This window comes from Stegostoma tigrinum, chromosome 4, assembly GCF_030684315.1.
Source record: "Stegostoma tigrinum isolate sSteTig4 chromosome 4, sSteTig4.hap1, whole genome shotgun sequence".
Taxonomy (NCBI): domain Eukaryota; kingdom Metazoa; phylum Chordata; class Chondrichthyes; order Orectolobiformes; family Stegostomatidae; genus Stegostoma; species Stegostoma tigrinum.
In genome coordinates this window covers 51,804,831-51,824,831 of record NC_081357.1, presented here as the reverse complement: position 1 = coordinate 51,824,831, position 20,001 = coordinate 51,804,831, and the positions used below count along the sequence as shown (strand labels likewise).

Here is a 20,001-nt window from a genome sequence, read left to right as displayed (position 1 = left end):
GACAAGGCACTTACCAATGGTCCAGTACGTCAAATGCAGACCTTCAGGTGGCCCTTTGTTAGCAAAATATGGCTTGGTGTACTTTACTACATCACCAACATAATCCAGGGCCTTTGACACCAAGGCAGACTTGTCTCCTAGAGTTTGTAACTGAGAGTACGTCTTCCCAACTGCCTGCAAAAAAAATTAGGAGTCTATACATCTTACAAATATGACCTGACTATATGCACAAAACAATAGCTCCTCATAAAACACAGAAAAATGAGATAAAAGCAATTTGATTTTGTAAATTGACACTTCTTTCAAGAATTGAACTGTTGTCAAGATGTCTATCCAATTTTCTCAATATTTTTTCTCAAAATGGTTTAAAGTACTATATTCTCATTCTCATTGAATAGCGTTTGCAAAATAAACTGGTGAATCTGGTAAAAAAGTGAAAAAAGGAAACTTCATCACTTAGAACATCTATAAAGAACATCGCACACTCTTACGTTATTCTACTTTTATTCCCCCATATGATTTCCCCAGCACAAAGTTCCAAACTGTGAAGCATTAATCTGCATTTATACTTTAATAAAACCAATCTGCAGCAGGTAACAGAGGTGATAACATAGTCACATGTTTTACACCCACTCCTTGATTTCCTGAGTAGCTCTGTCTGAAATAGAGTAGGGAAATTTAACAAAAAAAGATGCAAGAGTCGAAGGCAGTGGGAAGGTCAAAATTTCATTATTCTCAAACTTGATTGCAACCCACTTCAAGTTGTGACAGAAGTGGGTTTCAAAGTGGGTGACCAATCTATGCTCAAGAGCCAGGTCAGTCATTGAAATCTTTTTAAGGATGCTGCATATCTCCATTTTGAAAAACAATTTAATTCTTAATTCAGTGATGTCAAGTTTCCTGGACTATTATCACAATAAAAGTGGTGAGTGAGGCAGGAAACTTGAGCAAAGTGCTTCTAAAGGTTAAGGGCAGCAGGATATTTTTTATTGGGGTCAACACATTTATTTCTTCACAGTCCTACCCACATGACTGGCAAACTCACTCTGCCATATGATGTTTGGTTCACACCACTGACTCTAAGCTAACTAACCGACAATTTCCCCTCTCCCCCACCCTATGATGTCAGATCCACCTGCTCCCTTGCAGTCAATCAAATTCCGACAATCAAGTTGTCTGTTGAGTGGAAAGCCAGTTATAAAGAAAGGAAAAATGTCAGCAGGGAGTCTCAGAAACACACATGTCCAGATTTCCTCTCTAAAAATTCTTCCTTCACCCATAGTCCCCTTCCACAATTCACTGCATTCTGGGAGAGTTTCAGTGGACTGGAAAAACGCTAACGTGATGACCCTGTTCAAGAAGAGATGCAGATAGAAAGCAGGAAATTATAGGATAGTTGAACAAACATCAGCCTTTGGGAAAACGCTACAGTCTGTTATTAAAGAAGAAATACTAGAGCATTAAGAAAAACAACAGAGTCAACATGCTTTTGTGAAAGGGAAATCATGATGGTCAAATCTGCTAGAGTTCTTCGATGGCACTACAAGCAGAGTTGAAGAAGGGCAAATGGCAGGTGTAGAGTATTTGAATTTCCAGAAGGCATTTGATAAGATCCCACATAAAAGGTAATCACATAAGACTGGAGTTCACAGTAATGGGGAAACGTCTAAACACGGATTGAAGATTAGTTAACATGCAGACGACTCAGAGTCCGGATTAACGGATTATTTTCAGATTGGAAAGAAATAACTAGTAGAGTGCCTTGAAGAGTAATCGCATGGCCTCAATTATTTACTATCTATATTCATGATTTGGAGGAGGGAGTAGAGTGGAATGTATCCAAATCCACTGAGGATACAAAAATAGGTGAGGCAGTATGTTGCGATGAACACAAGAACAAGGAGCAGGAGTAGGGTCTCTAGACCCTCGGGCCTGCCCCGCATTTAATAAGATCACGACTGATCTTTTTGAGACTCAGCTTCACTTACCCGCCCATTCACCATAACTCTTAATTCATTTACTGTTCAAGAATTTATCTAGCCTTGCCTTTAAAACATTCAGTGAGGTAGCTTCAACCGCTTCACTGGGCAGGGAGTTCCAAAGATTCACAACCCTTTGGGTGAAGAAGTTCCTCCTGACCTCAGTCCTACATCTGCTTCCCTTTATTTTGAGGTGATGCCCTCTCGTCCTAGTTTCACCTGCTAGGGGAAACAACCTCCCTGCCTCCACTTTATCTATTCCTTTCATAATCTTAGCTGTTTCTAGAAGACCTCCCCTCATTCTTCTGAATTCCAATGAGTATAACCCCAGTCTACTCAGTCTCTCCTCATAATCCAACCCCCTCAACTCTGGAATCAACTGAGTGAATCTCCTCTGCACCCCCTCCAGTGCTAGTATATCTCTTCTCAACGAGAGTCCAAAACTGCACACAGTACTCCAGGTGTGGCCTCACCAGGACCCTATACAGCGGCAGCATAGCCTCCTTGCTTTTAAACTCTAGCAATGGCAGACAAAATTCCATTTGCCCTTTCTAATTACCCGCTGCACCTGCAATCCAACCTTCAGCAATTCATGCACAAGGGCACTCAAGTCCCTCTGCACAGCAGCGTGCTGCAATTTTTTACCGTTTAAAACATCATCCAATTTGCTGCTATTCCTACCAAATTGGATGACCTCACACTTATCAACATTGTATTCCATCTGCCAGACCTTTGTCACTCACTTAGACTATCTACATCCCTCTTTCAGTGTCTTTTGCACACTTTGCTCTACCACTCACCTTAGTGTCATCTGCAAATTTTGACACACCACACTTAGTTCCCAACTCCAAATCATCTCTGTAAATTGTAAACAATTGCGGTTCCAACACTGATCCCTAAGGCACACCACTAGCCACTGACCGCCAACCAGATAAAACACCCATTTACCCCTACTCTTTGCTTTCTACTGGTTAACCAATCCTCGAGCCATGCCAATACATTACCTGTAATGCCGTGCAACTTTATCTTATGTAGCAGCCTTTGGTGTGGCACCTTGTCAAATGCCTTCTGGAAATCCAGATACACCACATCCACAGGTTCCCCACTGTCCACCATGCAAGTAATATCCTTAAAGAATTTCACGAAATTAGTTAAACATGACCTACCCTTCATGAACCCATACTGGGTGCTCCCAATGGGACAATTTATATCCAACTGACTTGCTATTTCTTCCTTAATGATAGATTCAAGCATTTTCCCCATTACCGAAGTCAAGCTAACTGGCCTATAGTTACCTGCTTTTTGTCTACTTCCTTTTTTAAACAGTAGTGTCACATTGCAAAATAGCCAATCTGCAGGAACCACGCCAGAGTCCAGTAAATTTTGGTAAATAATTACTGGTGCATTTGCTAATTCTCCCATCAGCTCTTTTAGTACCCTGGGATGCATTTCATCAGGGCCAGGAGAGTTATCTACCTTTAGCCCCATTAGTTTGCCCAGCACGGCCTCCTTAGTGATAATGGTAGTTTCTAGGTCCTCATCTGCTATAACCTTCTTGCCATTCGTTTTCGGCATGTTATTTGTATCTTCCACAGTGAAGACCAACACAAAATAACTGTTTAATGTCTCGGATATTTCCTCATTCCCAGTTATTAAATTGGCTTTCTCATCCGCTAAAGGACCAATGTTTACCTTCACCACTCTTTTATGATTTACATATTTATAGAAACTTTTGCTGCCTGTTTTTATACTCTGAGCTAGTTTACTCTCATAATCTATCTTACTTTTCATTATAACTTTTTTGTGGCTTTCTGTTAGCCTTTAAAGATTTCCCAGTCTATTAGTTTCCCACTACGCTTTGCTTTTTTTGTTTGTGTTTTTTTTAAAATCTGATATTTTTCTTTATTTCCTTAGACATCCATGACTGGATCTCTCTTTTCCTACAGTTCTTCCTTATCCCTCAAATATACTTCCGCTGTGCGCTCTGAAAAATTGTTCTGAAAGTCCTCCATTGTTCCTCAATTGACCCACCATAAGGTTTTTGCTCGCATTCTACCTTAGCTAACTCCTTCCTCATTCCTTCATAGTCTCCTTTGTTTAAGCACAGGACATAGGTACTGGATTTAACCTTCTCACGCTCCGCCTGTATTTTAAATTCGACCATACTGTGATCGCTCCTTCCGAGAGGATCCCTAACTGTGAGATCATTAATTATTCCTGTCTCATTACACAGGACTAGATCTCGGTTCGCTTGCTCCCTCGTAGGTTCCATTACATATTGTTCAAGGGAATTATCGCGGATGCATTCTATGAACCCCTCCTCAAGGCTGCCATGGCCGACCTGGTTTGACCAATCAATATGTGGATTAAAATCCCCCATGATAATTGCTGTACCATTTTTACATGCATTAGTTATTTTTATGTTTATTGCCCCACCACAATGTCATTATTTGGTCGCCTACAGACCACACCTATCAGTGACCTCTTCTCCCTGCTATTCCTAATTTCCACCCAAATGGATTCAACGTTTTGTTCAGTAGAACCTATATCATCTCTCACTACTGCCCTGATATCATCATTCCCTGAAACATGAGGACACAAAGAATCTACATGGGAATACAAATAGGTTAAGTGAGTAAGCAAAAACTTGGTAAATGAAATTTAATGCAGTAAAGTGTGAGGTCATACATTAGCATAATCTTTACATGCTAAAGTAATCACTTTGAGGTTTGGAGCTATAATAAATGGTGAGATTATAATTCCACAGTTTCTTTAAAGTGCTGCAGAAAGGGAGTATAATTTGCATATCTTGTGCTTAAAATTAGTTCAAAAGTACTGAGTCAATCTGCGTGAGGGATACTTTATTCCTCACCTATCCGTCATTGCCAGACATTACCTTAATAAATATAAAGACAGTGGTTTTGAGTTCTTCCTTTACCGCTGGCTGATCAAGCTGCGCCTCGATGAGGAGATTCTGTACCTCTGGGAGTTTGTACACAATCCTGGTTAACCCTGCCAACTGCTCCATGTTTACCCATCCTATTTGTAAATGAAACACAGCAGCTTATCACTCCAACATAATATTTAAGAACAGCTTACAAGGAAGTAAATGCTCATGATAAGTTCAACCTCACTTAGCAACTTTCATCAATTATTCCATTATTGACATACTTTTCATAGTTTGATAAAATTCAACCAACAATATATAACTTGACACATTCATTAACCCATTAGCAGAGCAACCTGTGGTACAAGTTTAAGCTGATGAAGGGACTGGCTGAGAGAGTTGTGAAGTATTAAAGGGAACTACACGCCATAATTAAAACCATAATTTGAATGACATTCTTGGCGGGGGGGGGTCTCATGCTGACAGTTTACTCTCCCATATATCATGGCCAGTTTAGGGCCTTGGATCTCAGGAAAGATGTACTGGCATTGGAAGGGGTCCAGAGGACATATACAAGAATGATCCCAGGGATGAAGGATGTGGTTGAGGATTCTGGTCTGAAGTTTAGAAACATGAGGAGGTGTCTATTGAAATTTATAGAATACTGAAATGGTTGGATGGTGTGGATGTGGAGAAGATGTTTCTACTAATAGGGCAGACTAGGATCTGAGGGCATAGCCTCAGAATGAAAGGATGATCCTTCAGAACGGAGATAAGGAGGAATTCACTCAGCCGGAAGGTGGTGAATGTGTGGAACTCATTGCTGCAGAAGACTGTGGAGGCCATGTCCCTGACTGTATTTAAGACAATGATTCTTGATTAGTAAGGGGATTAGGGGTTATGGGGAGAAGGCAGGAGAATAGGGTTGAGAAACATTTTAGCCATGATCGAATGGCATTGCAACTGGATGGGCCAAAAGGCCTTATTCTGCTTCTATACCTTGTGAGCAGTCATCGACCCTTTGTAAAAATAAACCATTTCTTGGTCCAAATCTGACTTCCACTGAATATTGAACTTTAATGAGTGCACGTTCACATTCATAAGTTTAACATCAAGCTTGCAGCAACCTTTATAATACAAGTTAGAAAAGAATTGTTAATGGAATGTTGGCCTTTCTTTTAAGAGGGTTGCAGTAGCAGAGTAGGGAAGTCTGACAGCAGCTGTACAAGGTGCTGGTGAGACCATATCAGGAGTAGTGAGAGCGGTTTTGGGCCAGCTAAGGAAAGATTTCATTGGAGGCAGTTCAGAGAAAGTTCCATTATGGTGTTCCCTGTTATGGAAGGATTGTCTTTTGAGGAAGGCTAAACAGGCTGGGACTCCACTCACTGAATTTACACGAATAAGAGGAGGTGACCTCATTGAAACAGATGGGATTTTTAAGGGACTTGTCAGGGTAAATGCTGAGAGGATTCTAAGCACAATGAAGGCCATGGTGGGACTGAGATGAGCAGAAGTTCATTCACCTGGAGAGTGGTGCCTATATGGAATTCACTGCCAGAGAAAGCAGTTAAATGTTTTTATGAAGGAGTTAGATATAGTCCTTAAGACTAAACAGAGAAAGCGAGAACAGGAGACTGAGTTGAATTTCACAGGAGACTGAGTTGAATTATCAGCACAATCTTAGTGAATGGCTGAGCAGGTTCAAAGGGCTGAACGGCCAATTCCTGATCCTGTTTTCCTTGTTTCTACGAACAATTTTGCCCGTCATGGTGAGTCGAGGACCAGCAGCATAGCCCCAGAATAAAGCAGCAACAATGCAAGACTGAGAGGAGGAAGAATTTCTTCTCTGAGGGATGAGAGTCTTTGGAACTCTTTGCCACATAGAGCAATGGGTGCAGAGTCCTTGTGTACATTTAAGACTGAGATAGGTAGCTTCTTGATCAGTAGCGGAATCAAAGTTTACAGGGAAAGAGTATGAAAACAGATGTGAAAATTGTCAGAGCAGCCATGATCCTATTGAATGGTAGAGCAGGCTTGAGGGGCTGAATGGCTTCCTACTGTTCCTATTTGTTATGGTCTTATCACAGCCATTTCTTCAACTGAAATTACCTCAAATATGAGTATGATATATAACTTTCTTCGTTAAGTGTCTTAGAAGAAAGTTGACTTACTGCAAGAAGATTAGTGAAGCCATTTATAATTGCAAGTGTTGAGCAACTGAACAGTTCCTTGGTATCAGTATGGCCACCAGTATTGAATTTTGTCATCTTATCCCACCAATTCTACCCAGTTTCAGTGAAAATATTGAACAACATAGCCCTGTGATCCATGTTGCAAAACAATAACGCTAGGGGATACGTCAACTCTCACTGCCAGGCAGGAAAATGGTGGAAGCAGATCAGCCGCTACAGAGTACCAGTAGAATGAAAATTGGGGGATAGCTAACTAAGAGGAGGCTATGATCTACTATTGTCAGATTTCATCAGCTACAGGCTCAAGCTGATTAGCGAAACATCAGCATGTTAATAAAGGAAAATACATTCTGGTTTTGAGCAAATTGCATTGTGTTACAAAGTGGATGTAAACAGATTAGTGCTCCTGAGATAGACTGACTAGTCTTTAGCCAATGCAGTGCGAACAACAATAAAGCCCCCAAATACACCCAGTTTCCTTTGGAACTTTACTCATCAATGGTAATATATACATGCTTTGTAGTAAAGAACTCTACTGAATTCATGACTCAGATACGATAACATTTTTTCTCCTGACCATTTCTTTGTTCCTTGTTCAACTCAAATTATTCAATATGTAGTTCTTACCAACTGTATGGGAGGAGTCCATTTTTTCTGTAGTGCCAAGGGGCTGATTCATATGCTGCTGCAAAACACAGCGAAACCAAGTATGGACTGAAAATGTTTGGTATGAGCTGCATCCTAGGCTTGTCAGAGCATCCACGAAAGAACTGAGGAGGGAACATAAAAACAGAAGAATTGGAGAACTGGTATTTGTTGGCTCCTTTTTGATATTGCGGAAACAGCTTTAGTCACGCTTGAACCTCAGGTGTAAAACCTAAAAAAGTGAGCATTATGTCCCTATTCTAGATTACAGGTTAGAAAAAGCAAATCTTATCAGAGGCATAACATGCAGTTTAAAGCCATCATTGGATAGTTTACGGGTCTCATTTGCAGGTTAGAAATACAATCTGATGATTTCAAACAGTGTAGTTGGGCTTCAGTACTAAATGTTATTTTTACAAGTTACAGAACTTTTTAAAAGAGAAGTGTACAATTCAAAAGAAGTAGCTAGACCCAAATTCTATTTAAACATTTAGTGTTACAAACTGTAAATGAAGTATATTTTGATTGAAATTTGAAGCTTATGGGGATCAGCTGAGATCCTACATGCATCCAAGAGGAACAGATTGAGAGCAGTACTGAATTTCATGAACCATGAGAAAAAGTGAAGAAGTCAATACTGGAAGACTGGATGCTGAATAGTCTGGGCTGTGACAAATTTTGTTTATACATGCTACTTCACACAGAACAAGGCAGGTGTGCAACTTTGGTTGGTTCAAATGTTTAGGATGTTTTGCTCACCATGGAGATTTGCTTAAGAAAATGGTTTAGTTTTATTCCATCAACACTTGAGATTCTATACACTTGTCAAATTACACTTCAGAAAGCACTTGAAATTTTACAAAAAATTGCACTCATATACTGCACTTTTAACATAAATGGCTCAAGCTGCTACCTAAAGGAGAAAGAAAAATAGAAGAGATGCTGTGCCTTGGTGGTTAAATTAGAATAGGTGACTCTTAATAATGAATGGAAGTATGGATAAGTGGAATTTATTCAAGAGGGAGGACCAAGGAATAGGTCTGAGCTTGCAGGCTTCTTGATATTAAGGAGAAGGGAAAATAGGTGGGGTGCATAGACAGCTAATAGTGGAAGTCTGGAAGGCCCAAAAGTAAAATAAGGCTGATGAGAGTTACAAAAGTTACGGTGAGGCAAAGGGAGAAAGAGTATCAAAAACAGGTTGGAGAACTTAAGAAATCCAAGTAGGGACAACAACTCTACAGAGGTATATCAGAGCTTTATTAGAACTATAATAAGGATGAGGGAATTCAATTATGTAGAGTTCAGAAAAAGATTATTTGCTTCGAGCAGGTTAGCTTGTGGGATTTAATAGAGGTGTTCTAAATTTCAAAAGGCTTAACAGAGTAAATGATATACTATCCACTAAATCTAAGATGTGTGGCAAAAGAACTGGAGGGCAATGAGGAGATATCTTTTGAACACACCATGCATCGGTATGATCTGAATCATGCTGTCTGGCTGGGAAGTCAAAGCAGGTTCAACAGTAATTTTCAAAATGGAACCAGAATATGCTTGAAAAAGTATAGGTTTGCACGGTAGATTAAAAAAAAATCGAATGGTTATGTTGGATGCATTTGAAAATGTTTTTGAAAGTACAGTGAACTCTATAACCATCTTCAGTCCATAATGATTCTAAGCAGTTTAAGAATTAGTATACTTCAGTTACTTTCCAAATGCATGACCACTATCATCTAGTTGGAGAAGGGCAGAAGATACACATGCACACCACTATCTATTAATTCCCCTCCAAGCTACTCACCAACTTGAATTGGCAATATATCTGTTCCTTCAATATCACTGGGTCAAAATACTGAAACTCCCTCCCTAATGGTATTGTGGGTCAACCTATAACAAATGGACTGCAGCAATTCAAGAAAGCAGCTCACCACCACCTTTTCAAGGGCAACAATAGTTGGAAAATAAATGCAGACCCAGCCACCCACCGACATCCAAAGAATTGATAAAGAAAGGCTAGCAGCAGTTTGCAATCATTGTATTTCACAAATTTTCTGATTTACAGTACATATAACTACTGAGGAAAAACCTATAATTGTGTTGATTCCTCTAAGAGACTGCAGGTTTCTCTAGGATATGATTTTTGGTAAAACAACTGGGTTCTAATAAATGGTAACAAAATGTGAGGCTGGATGAACACAGCAGGCCAAACAGCATCTTAGGAGCACAAAAGCTGACGTTTTGGGCCTAGACCCTTCAATCATGTGACTATGTTGCTTGGGAGATAAATAATACAGGAAAATAGAGGCGATAGCAAGAACTGCAGATGCTGGAGTCAGACTCAATACAGTGTGGAGCTGGTGGAACGCAGCAGGCCAGGCAGCATCGGAGGAGTGGGAGAGTTGATGTTTGGGGTCTAGACCCTTCATCAGGAAAATAGAGTTAATTGTACGGTTATGACTTAGGTTTTAGGTTTGAGAACGACATGTTTCAGACAGAATTTAGATTTTGTTTTATTTGTTGCCTCTAAAAGTTTACATTTTGCTAACTGAAGGATTCCCAACAGTGAGTTGAACTTGCACGATAGCAAAGTTGCAAATGAGAACCAGAGGGCGAGAGAGAGGGGGAAGGGGTTTTAGATATGAAACTTCAGAGAGAAAAATATGTTAAAATCATAAAAGCTCTGAAACAAAGTGCAGTTATTTTAGATGTTCGAGATGTCTACATTGCACAGGTAGTTTGTAATGCTAGGCAGCTGGAGAAAGTTTGAAATTCTTGCTGTAAATGAGAAAATTAATATATCACAACCTTTATACAAATCTTTAAAACAGTACTCAAACCAAGAGATAAATTTTCATGTTTTTTCACTAGTATCTGACTAGTTTATTCAGGTGTAAGCCAAACGATTGGACAAGGTTTTGCAAGTTGAAATGTGTGATTTAGATTAGAAATAATTTTGTTCATTATTTCTTCTTTATTTTTACTAAAACTGAGTTTTTAAAGCTAGAGTATATTTATTAGCTTTCACATTCTTTTGATTTGTGAAAGGCAAAACTAACTGATTGAAACTGTAAACTTTGTAGCTTTACTATTTTCATAAATAGCTGAATTTTTTGAATTCTGAAGTAAATAGAATTATAGAAGTTTACAGGACAGAAGGAGGCCATTTGACCCATTGTGTCTATACTAGTTGCTGAAAGAGCTGCCCAGCTCTATCTCCATAGCCATTTAAATTCTTCACTTGCAAGTATATATCCAACTCTTTTTTGAAACCTCCTGCGGAAATCACCTCAACTACTCTTCCAAGCAGCACATTCTAAATCTTAACAACTCTCTGAATAAAACAGTTTTTACTCATCTCATTTCTAGCTCTCATGCTGACCATCTTTAAGTTGTGATCATTGGTCACTAACATACGAACGAATGGAAACATTATATCCTGCTTCATCCTGTCAAAATTGGTCGTCTCTTAATGTTCTCTGCTCCAAGAAGAATAAGTCTAATTTCTCTGATCTTCTCTTGTATCTACAATCCCTCGTTCTTGGTACCATTCTGGCAAATCTCCCTTGAACATGTTCCCAGCTTTAACATTCTTCCACAAATAGCGTACCGAGAACTGAACACAATAGTCCAAATGTGGTCTGACTAATGATCTGTAGAGTTGTAGCATCACTTTTTTACTCTATTTATAAACCCAAGGATGAGCCTTCTGAACATATGTTTCAACATGCCCAGCCACCTTCAGAGAATCATGCATTGAACCCAAGGTCCCTCTGCGCCTGTATTCCCTCAAAAAGTTGTACCTTTGAGCCTCTCCATGTTTCTTCTACCAAAATGCATTACCTTACATTTCTTTGCATTGAATTTCATTTGCCTGGGGTCTGTACATATGAGTAACTTATCAATGTCCCTCTGAAGTTGCTCAGGATCATCTTCACAATTCACTGTTCCCCCAGCTTAGTACCGTTTGCAAACTTAGAGATTTTACCCTCAAAACCCATCTCCAGATTGTTTACAAAAATCAGAAAAAGCAAGGTTCCTAACATCAATCCATGAGGAAGATCACTTTCACCCTCTCTGCAATCTGAGAAATGCCCATCTATACCTACCTGTTTCCTATCTTTTAGCCAACTTCTAATCCTTGCTGCCAAGGATCTACCAATCCTAAACATTTCAAATTTACTAACCAACCTGTAATAATGTTCCTGATTTCTACTGAGTTCAAAACATATGATCTAGGATAGTAGTAGCGCCAACATCAAAAACTGCATCCCAAATCAATAATTAATGTCCTCAGATGTATAACGATTACTTCAAAATTCTGACCTTAAGTCTGTCTTGATATAAATCCAGAGAATCTCTTCTCATTCTATGTATACAGTATAGAAGGTCTGGCTGCAAGTATTGATAGATTATTGATAAATAAATGTACTCTCCAAATTGTGAAACTCTGGATTATAAGATTTTTAATTTCTACCAGTATTTAACTAAAGAAACATTGAATAATCAGCATTCTTCAAAAAGTCAACACTCATTTTTGCTTTATGATTGCACACAAAATATTCTTCTAACTACATATCACTATCATTGCTAAAATGGTCTTACTCCCACCTAGGTTACATTCTGGTTCACAACTCCCTCCATAACATGCAGTCTTCTTCCGCTCTATAATCCTGAGTGATATCTGACCTCATCTAATTCTGTCATTTCCAGTATCCTCAATTTTAACCACACTACCATTGGTAACCATACCTACCGCTGTTTATGTTCTAACCTCTGCAATTTCAACTCCAAAGCTCTTCTCTCTCCTTTCTTAAAACCTACTTACATGATAAGCTATTGGCCATCTGCTGCAATACCACCATACATGGGTTGGTGTCAAAGTTTGCTTTATAGGTACCTGCGATGCACCTTGGGACATTATTGCAATACATTAAAGGTGCGATATGGAAAACAAGCTGTTGCTGTTTATATGATTATCTCTATAATGAAGAAGAGTGAGTTGCAATTTGCACACTAAGAAACAAAAATATAACTTTGGATAAAGCAGTCAGAACACCACACTGCAAATCCATGACCACTTTATTTCTGCAGTTAGCGAGTACAACCTGCAGTTGCACGTAGCAGATTGTGTCTGGCCCCTGATTATGAATGTACGGCATTACCATTACCAGGATGCTATAATTTTGCCTGACACAGGACAGTTCGTTCCTCAAGCTTGATTCATTGAAAAAAAAACGAGATATTTTACCTGTTTTGAATCAGATGTGTGAGGTATCTACAAACCAGCTGAAGGTGTACCATGTCATCCCAGCCAAATAATTGTACCATGGATATAAGAGGCTGTGGCTGAAGGTCGGATGGAGCTGTGCTTGGCATATCCATTGCCAGTAGTGTAAAACCTGCAAGACATAATGTGTGTTCTTTCATTAAACAACATTCCAACATAATATGATGCAGCCATGCACACCTGCATTGGTTACAGTTCAGCCATCACACCTTCATATTTGCAAATCTTTGCAACATAGTTCCAGTCCATTGGCCACAAAGCAACTTTATGCTCATAAAACAGCGGCTCATCATGACTGAATAGCTAGGAAATCAACGCATAGGAAAGGGGAAAGAAAAGCACCAATCATGAAGTCCAAAATGCTGGTAAGTTAGGAAAAGCTACCATGTGCTTAAAAGCAAAACAGTCTTAAGCAAATCAATCATCTGACTCTGACTGTTTACATTTATTTCAGTCACCATTTTGTTTTTTTTTTGGCAGAATTGAGTACTTACTGTTTATCGTGTAAGATACATTTACTCGAAAATGACTGGACTCATCTGTGTTATGGAATTACTGTCCGAGAAATGCATTGCACAATATCTTCAATCAGATTTCCATGCTTCTGTATGAAGCTTGAGCTTACAGTTCATGCAGCTTCATAGATGTGTCAATGCCGAGTGAAGTTATGAAATAGGGACATATTACGCATGAAATAGAAATACTGGAACATTAACAAATATGACACGTCAGACCAAAAAGCAACTTGGATATATCTTATGTATTCAAAGCAGAAAATAAACAATATTTGTGTTATTGAAAGGCCAATGACTCAAAAACTAAGATTAAAAAAAATTGCGGTATGCAAAACACACAGCATAATCTGATAAAGTGCCATGTTGGAAGATGAACCCTGGAAAAGGAGGCTTCAGATATTATTATTAAACCTCTAAACCTTTTCTGAACCATACTGTGAGATAAATTAGTTAAGGTGAAAATTAGTTCCAATATCTAGCATACAATTTACTGCTAATGGGGTTGGTTAGGTCAGTTGGCTGGATGGCAGTTTTGCAGTGCAGAGTGGTGCCAACAACGAGTTCAATTCCTGCACTTGGCTGACGTTATCTTGAAGGATTCTCCTTCTTAAATCCTCTCTCACCTGGGGCGTGATCAGCCTCAGGTTAAACTATCATCAGTCATCTCTCTCTAACGAAAGAGCAGCCCATGGTCTGATAAGACTACAGTGACTTTACCTTTTCTCACATAAATTACTGTTATGTGTTAAGGTAATGTAATCAAGGGTAGTGAATAATTTCTGAGAATTTTAGTAACCGCAATAAGCACTGAAACAGGAAAACTTTACATTCCTCATGCAAGGTCATTCAATCCAAAACAAATACATTCATTTGTCTGAACTTGGTCAGAATGGAACTAATCTCAAGTTATCTACAGAACAATTAACATGAAATTGTTTACGCACCTGAATGTCAAAGACCTGATGGCATGATGTAGGCAACACCAGGAATCACTAATCAGTAAATTGAAATTATGGGTTGGGGGTTTTTGTTTACTTAACTGCTAATTGTTCTGAAAAACTGAGTAGAAGACCAAAAACCTTTTGTGTTAAAACAAAGAAACCATTGTCCACTATCTGCTCAAGGGGCACCTAAGTCAGTTATTGAGTGAGCCTCAAAATCAGCGCCAGACCCAAGCCAGACAGCAGCCTGACTTCAACATCTACAACAGCATTCTCCACCTGTTACCGCACAGTGTCACAAGATCGCTGGCCAATTGACCAATTGGAGGACTTTTGCTACTTTTTTCACTTAGATGTAAAGGCAGCAATCACACACAAGGGTTGCTGAAAAAATAATGAGAGTTTTTTGTATTTAAAGATAAGGCTATGTACAGACAATGTTCATTGGGATAAGTCTAGTTATCAGATTTCCATCACTATTGCTTCTGAATGCCTAAAGGCTTCATATCTTGTTGAGGTGGGTAGTGATAGACAGTCATTTAAGATACATCCCCTTAAAGGTACATGCACATAATTAAAACACCATCCCTCTTTTCTTCAGCTAAAGGTTTATCTTTAAGGTATTAAACCATACACGTGACAACAAAACAAACCAGAATTACATTCTGAATAAGAGGTGGTAAGAACTGCCGATGCTGAAGTCAGAGATAACACAGTGTGGAGCTGGAGGAACACAGCAGGCCAGGCAGCATCAGACGAGTGGGAAAGTTGACGTTTCACGTCAGAACCTTTCTGAAGAAGGGAATTCACCAGGGAAGAGGAGAACATCAAACGACTCCCATTCCTGGATGTAATGGTTGAATAAAGGGTCAATGGTGAGCTCCAGACCAGCATGTACAGACAAGCTGTCCACACTGAGCAAATACTTCACTACAACCGCAACAACCCCAACACCCACAAACAGAGCCGTATCAGCAATCTGTTCAAAAGAGTCATAACATACTACACCACCCCAGAACAGCACAAAGCCAAAGAAGAACACATTCACAGTATCTTTAAAAACAACAGCTACACAAAAAGTGACGTCTGCTGGTGGTTACACAACATACGACAACAGGAAGACACAGCGTGCCTGAATATATTAATCACCCAGCCGTACATCAAGAATGTATCAGAGATGGCCACCAGACTACACCGGCCACTAGGAATCATGGTAGCACACAAACCCACAGCTACACTGTGACAACTACCGACAGGAACAAAAGACCCCATACCCACCACTAACAGGGCCAACGTTATATATAAAATCCCACATAACGACTGCCACAAACACTACATCAGACAGACTGGGAGAGAACTAGCTATCAGGGTACATGAGCACCAACTAGTTACCGAGAGACCTGACCAACTATCACTTGTTTCCATACACTCAGACAAAGAAAGTCACCAATTCAACTGGGACAACGTAACCAATTTGGACAAGCCAACCAAAGGCACGCATGGGATTTCCTGGAGGCCTGGTATTCAATCTGGAACTCCAACATACATGTGGAAATAGACCCCATATACCAACCACTATGAAGCAGAACCGGAAATGAGGCTAACCACCACATCAGACCGGACCCACATAAATAACAAGCGGGACAGGCCAACGATACTTCATCAGAGGTGCACTGATGATGTTACCTTGTATTGTGATGAAATGTCTGCAAACCAATCTACCAGCTCGGTGAACAAATCAACAACCTCATCCATTACCCAAGCTACAAGTCTTGCCTGGTGGTAGGTACTGATTGACAGTGGTTTAAGGTACACTCCCCGAAAAATACATGCACATTTTTTCACATTTACCTCCCACTCCTCCCCACCTCCACATCACCATTGGTCACTGGTATGAAGCAGCCATGGAATGATCTTCAAAAGACTGCTGTAAGTGCTGCTTTTAAAAAAAGAAATTTAATTTTTGTTAAAGAAATGTTTCTGTGGGGCTAGATAAGCAAAACAATGTTGTTTCCCAGCATGCTTCAATGACTCCACCCCAAACTGCACTGACAGATGTGTCTGCACAAAAAGCAGCTAATTTTCCACTGTCCACAACGGCTTCAGAGCTTCCATGTGTACTCACAGATTTTCAGTTTCATACCAATGAAGCCCAAATTGTTTCAGATCTCTTGCTGGTACAATTCAGCATGCAATACATCTGTCATTCGACCAACAGACAGCAGTCATTCGTAAATGTTATTGATTGAAGGCCCCCATTCCAAATTAATTAGCATTCACAGATTAACCCTCAGTTTTATTATAATACTGTAAAAACAACGTAATATGGGAATTCTCAATGTAAAATGTGTTCTAATAATGTTTTTAAAGAAAATAAATATTGCTGAAAGATATCTCGTGGATATCTTAATACTGTTCTGACTACTCCTCTATGCCCAATCCCTTTCTATATGAGAAAGCCAGCCAACTCTGTTGCAAATATGGAGACAACATCTTGCTGCAGCCTCTTGGCTCACAATGAGCTCAGCTCTCCCATTCATGCTGCATCCCAATACCTCTCTCATTCTTTCAGGCCAATCCTGCACTTCTACATTATTCTCTTCTCAGATGTATCTACTGCCCCATGGGTCTACAGATTCTAGTTTCAGAACTGTGATGCTGCACTGAATTACAATCATCCCTTGGGTGCGTTAACTTCTGAAATATATGAGAGGGCATATGCTCTTAAGTGGCCATACTGAATGCCAACCACGTTCCTTAACTAATAATGTCAATATTTTCTCACAGCATCTGTGTAAATGGAATAATAATCAATATCTGGGAGTGATAACTAAAGAGAAATCTGATTAATCCTTCAGATTGAGTAAAACTTTGAGTGATAATTGTCAACTAACTTAACAGCATAGTACTCTGTAAAATTAGTAACTACAACATCAAATATTTGAATCTTATGGGAAAAAGACTGAATTTGTTTCTGCAGACAACAAATATTTGTATATGTGACAACTTAAACATCTATTTGCACCTCCACAGCAGACGGTTCACGGCTAACATTATTTCAAGTCAATTTAACCAGTTATTTATACTAACAGAAACATTTCACTGTTATAGAAGTTGTGGTTCCAGGTGTAATAAGAACGCACCAATAAACAAGACCAAGCCCCATACTGGGAGGATATCCTCCTGAAACTTCAGGATGACTCTACATTTGGTGTGTTGTTTTCTACATATTTCAGGGTGTACCAGCAACCTTTGTTACTTTCACACTGTTTTGTGTAGGTGGTGGGCATTTTTCAAGTGCTCAGTTCATGAAACAGAGCTCTGGAATGAAAATTAAACTGACCTGCAGCGATATCAGCTATTTGTGAAGAAGGAGTCTGTGACAGTCTCTGGCTCTTCACGAAAGGGAAAAAATTCCTCCAGAGAATGCTGGCGATAGCTAGGTGGCGCTCTTTGGCAACTAATGGTACAGGAAGGCTGTTTGGAGGCGCTTGAGGCTGCAGAAGGAGCTGGATTGTTCGTTTGTGAATACTCCTACGGAGAGATGAATGAAAAAAAGAAGAAATATTTTGAACCTTATAAAGAGGGTGTTCAGTTCTTACTGGACAGATTTAATTTCATGTTCACAAAGTGATGATGTTCAGGAAAACAAAGTGTGCATTTTATTTTCTCCTCAGGAATAATACATTCTACCATTTTGCTCGTTTCTATTTTTCTGCTTTCCCTGGGACATTGGTTTGGCCGTCTTGCTATTTTTCTGTTCCCTTGAACATTCATTGTTCCATTTTCCTCTTAGTGTTTTTTCTCCTCCTCAAATCACAGATGAGCTGCAATCAAGACCCAATCCACAGAGAAGCAGCTCCTCATGCTGTGAAGCCAAGAGGCCGTAACAATAGACATCAGAGATGAGTCTGATGATGACACTCAGAAAGTAATCGTCAAACTTACAAGGGTAGAGAATGGAGAATAGAAGAGATTGTAAAACTGAACTCAAAAGGGATAAGTGATGATGTTATTTTGAATGCTGTTTGAAATAGTCAATTCTTCTAAGTGAATATGAATTGAAATAAAACAGTTCTAGTGACACCAGCTGAATAAATTTTAGTCAACTGAATGCTTCCAAATGAGACTGCACATTCCAGAGAACTTTTCTGTTTTTTCTTCTAAAAAAGAGTAAAAGCATTCCTGAAAAACACATTCATTAAAATATTTACTAAAACGTAATCAAAACCAAGCATATATCATACAACAAACCTCCAGGCCACTTGGGAACTATTTTTAAGAGACTGATCATCTCCTATTAAAAATTCAATTCAAAATCAAAATCATTTATTGCTGGGTGCATCTTTTTAAATGTTTGCACACACGTTTTGTTCCTATCCCTTGAAACAAGCAATACTAAGTCAGATTTTGTCTCATATCATTCAGATGCTCTTGAATCCAGAAAAAGCTGTTTAACCTCAAAATGACATCATAAAATAAACTACTGAAATAAATTTGTTCAGGCAGTAGATAAATGCACCATCTCTCATTTTTATTGGAGACTTACTTGTGTAGGCTTGCCCCTAAAGTATTGAACAAATTTGACTATTAAACCAAACATGATCATATTTTTAATATTGATGGAGGAATAACAAATAAGTTATTACTTATAAAGTTCTTATATCTTTTAGTTTTGGGACTTACAATGAAATAGAATGGATGACAACAAGTCTGCAATGTAATCAGGGAGTTAAGTTTTCCATCCCCTTGTGACTACAGTCTAATTTGAGTTGGTTTGTATGGATTATTGGATAAGTTGTGGTTTTTATGCAAACAGCAGACCATATGATTTCTTCAAAATCCTCAGGTTATGAGCATTCTGATATGAGAAGAAATTTAAATACTGCCATGTATAGCTATACTTTAAGGATACAACATATATTTTGGAAAAAAAATGCAGATTCCCAAAACTCAACAATGCTGTTCAGTTCTACTAAATCTGTTTCTGTACCCTGTAGGGCAGGCTGTACATCGGTGCTCTCGGCCAATTGATTGACCTTTATCAAAGATCAGGCAGAAATCAGAGACAAATGGGCAGAATACTTCAGCAGCCTGCTCAGTATAGTGCGGAGGTGCCAGCGTTGGACAAGGAGGACAAAGTCAGAAGTCACACAAAAATCAGATTACAGTTCCAAAGGTTTATCTGAAATCACAAGCTTTCAGATCGCTGCTCCTTTCTCAGGTGAAGTGGCGAAGGAGCAGAGCTCTGAAAGCTAGTGATTTCAAATAAACCTGTTAGACTATAACCTTGGTGTTGTGTGACTCTGGTCTTAGCCTGCTGAGCAGACCATCTAGAGTCAACTCCACAGCCCTCTACTAGATCCTTCAGCGACAAGCCCTTAATGAACTGGACTTGCCTCCTTCTGTTGTTGACATCAAAAGCATCGCCAGTCTTTACACAGTTGCCATATGGCCAGCTTTCATTAATTCTAGATTTGTTGCTTTAAATTTGAATTAAAACCATCTGCCATGGTTGTCTCCAGGATTTCCTGGAGTTCTGAATTGCTAGCCACATT

General features: G+C 39.2%; 1 protein-coding gene across 2 annotated transcripts in view; it reads right to left on the bottom strand.

The window, feature by feature from the left end:
- mms22l (MMS22-like, DNA repair protein) overlaps positions 1-20,001 on the bottom strand; it is a 133,691-nt gene that overhangs the window by 27,745 nt on the left and 85,945 nt on the right. For both annotated transcript variants that reach the window (XM_048531220.2, XM_048531221.2), the window contains exons 15-19: positions 17,787-17,977; positions 12,949-13,099; positions 7,686-7,828; positions 4,876-5,018; positions 15-174 (exon numbers count right to left, since the gene is read on the bottom strand). In XM_048531220.2, the coding sequence (XP_048387177.2) occupies positions 15-174; positions 4,876-5,018; positions 7,686-7,828; positions 12,949-13,099; positions 17,787-17,977 (788 nt within the window). The remainder of the gene's footprint in view (positions 1-14; positions 175-4,875; positions 5,019-7,685; positions 7,829-12,948; positions 13,100-17,786; positions 17,978-20,001) is intronic.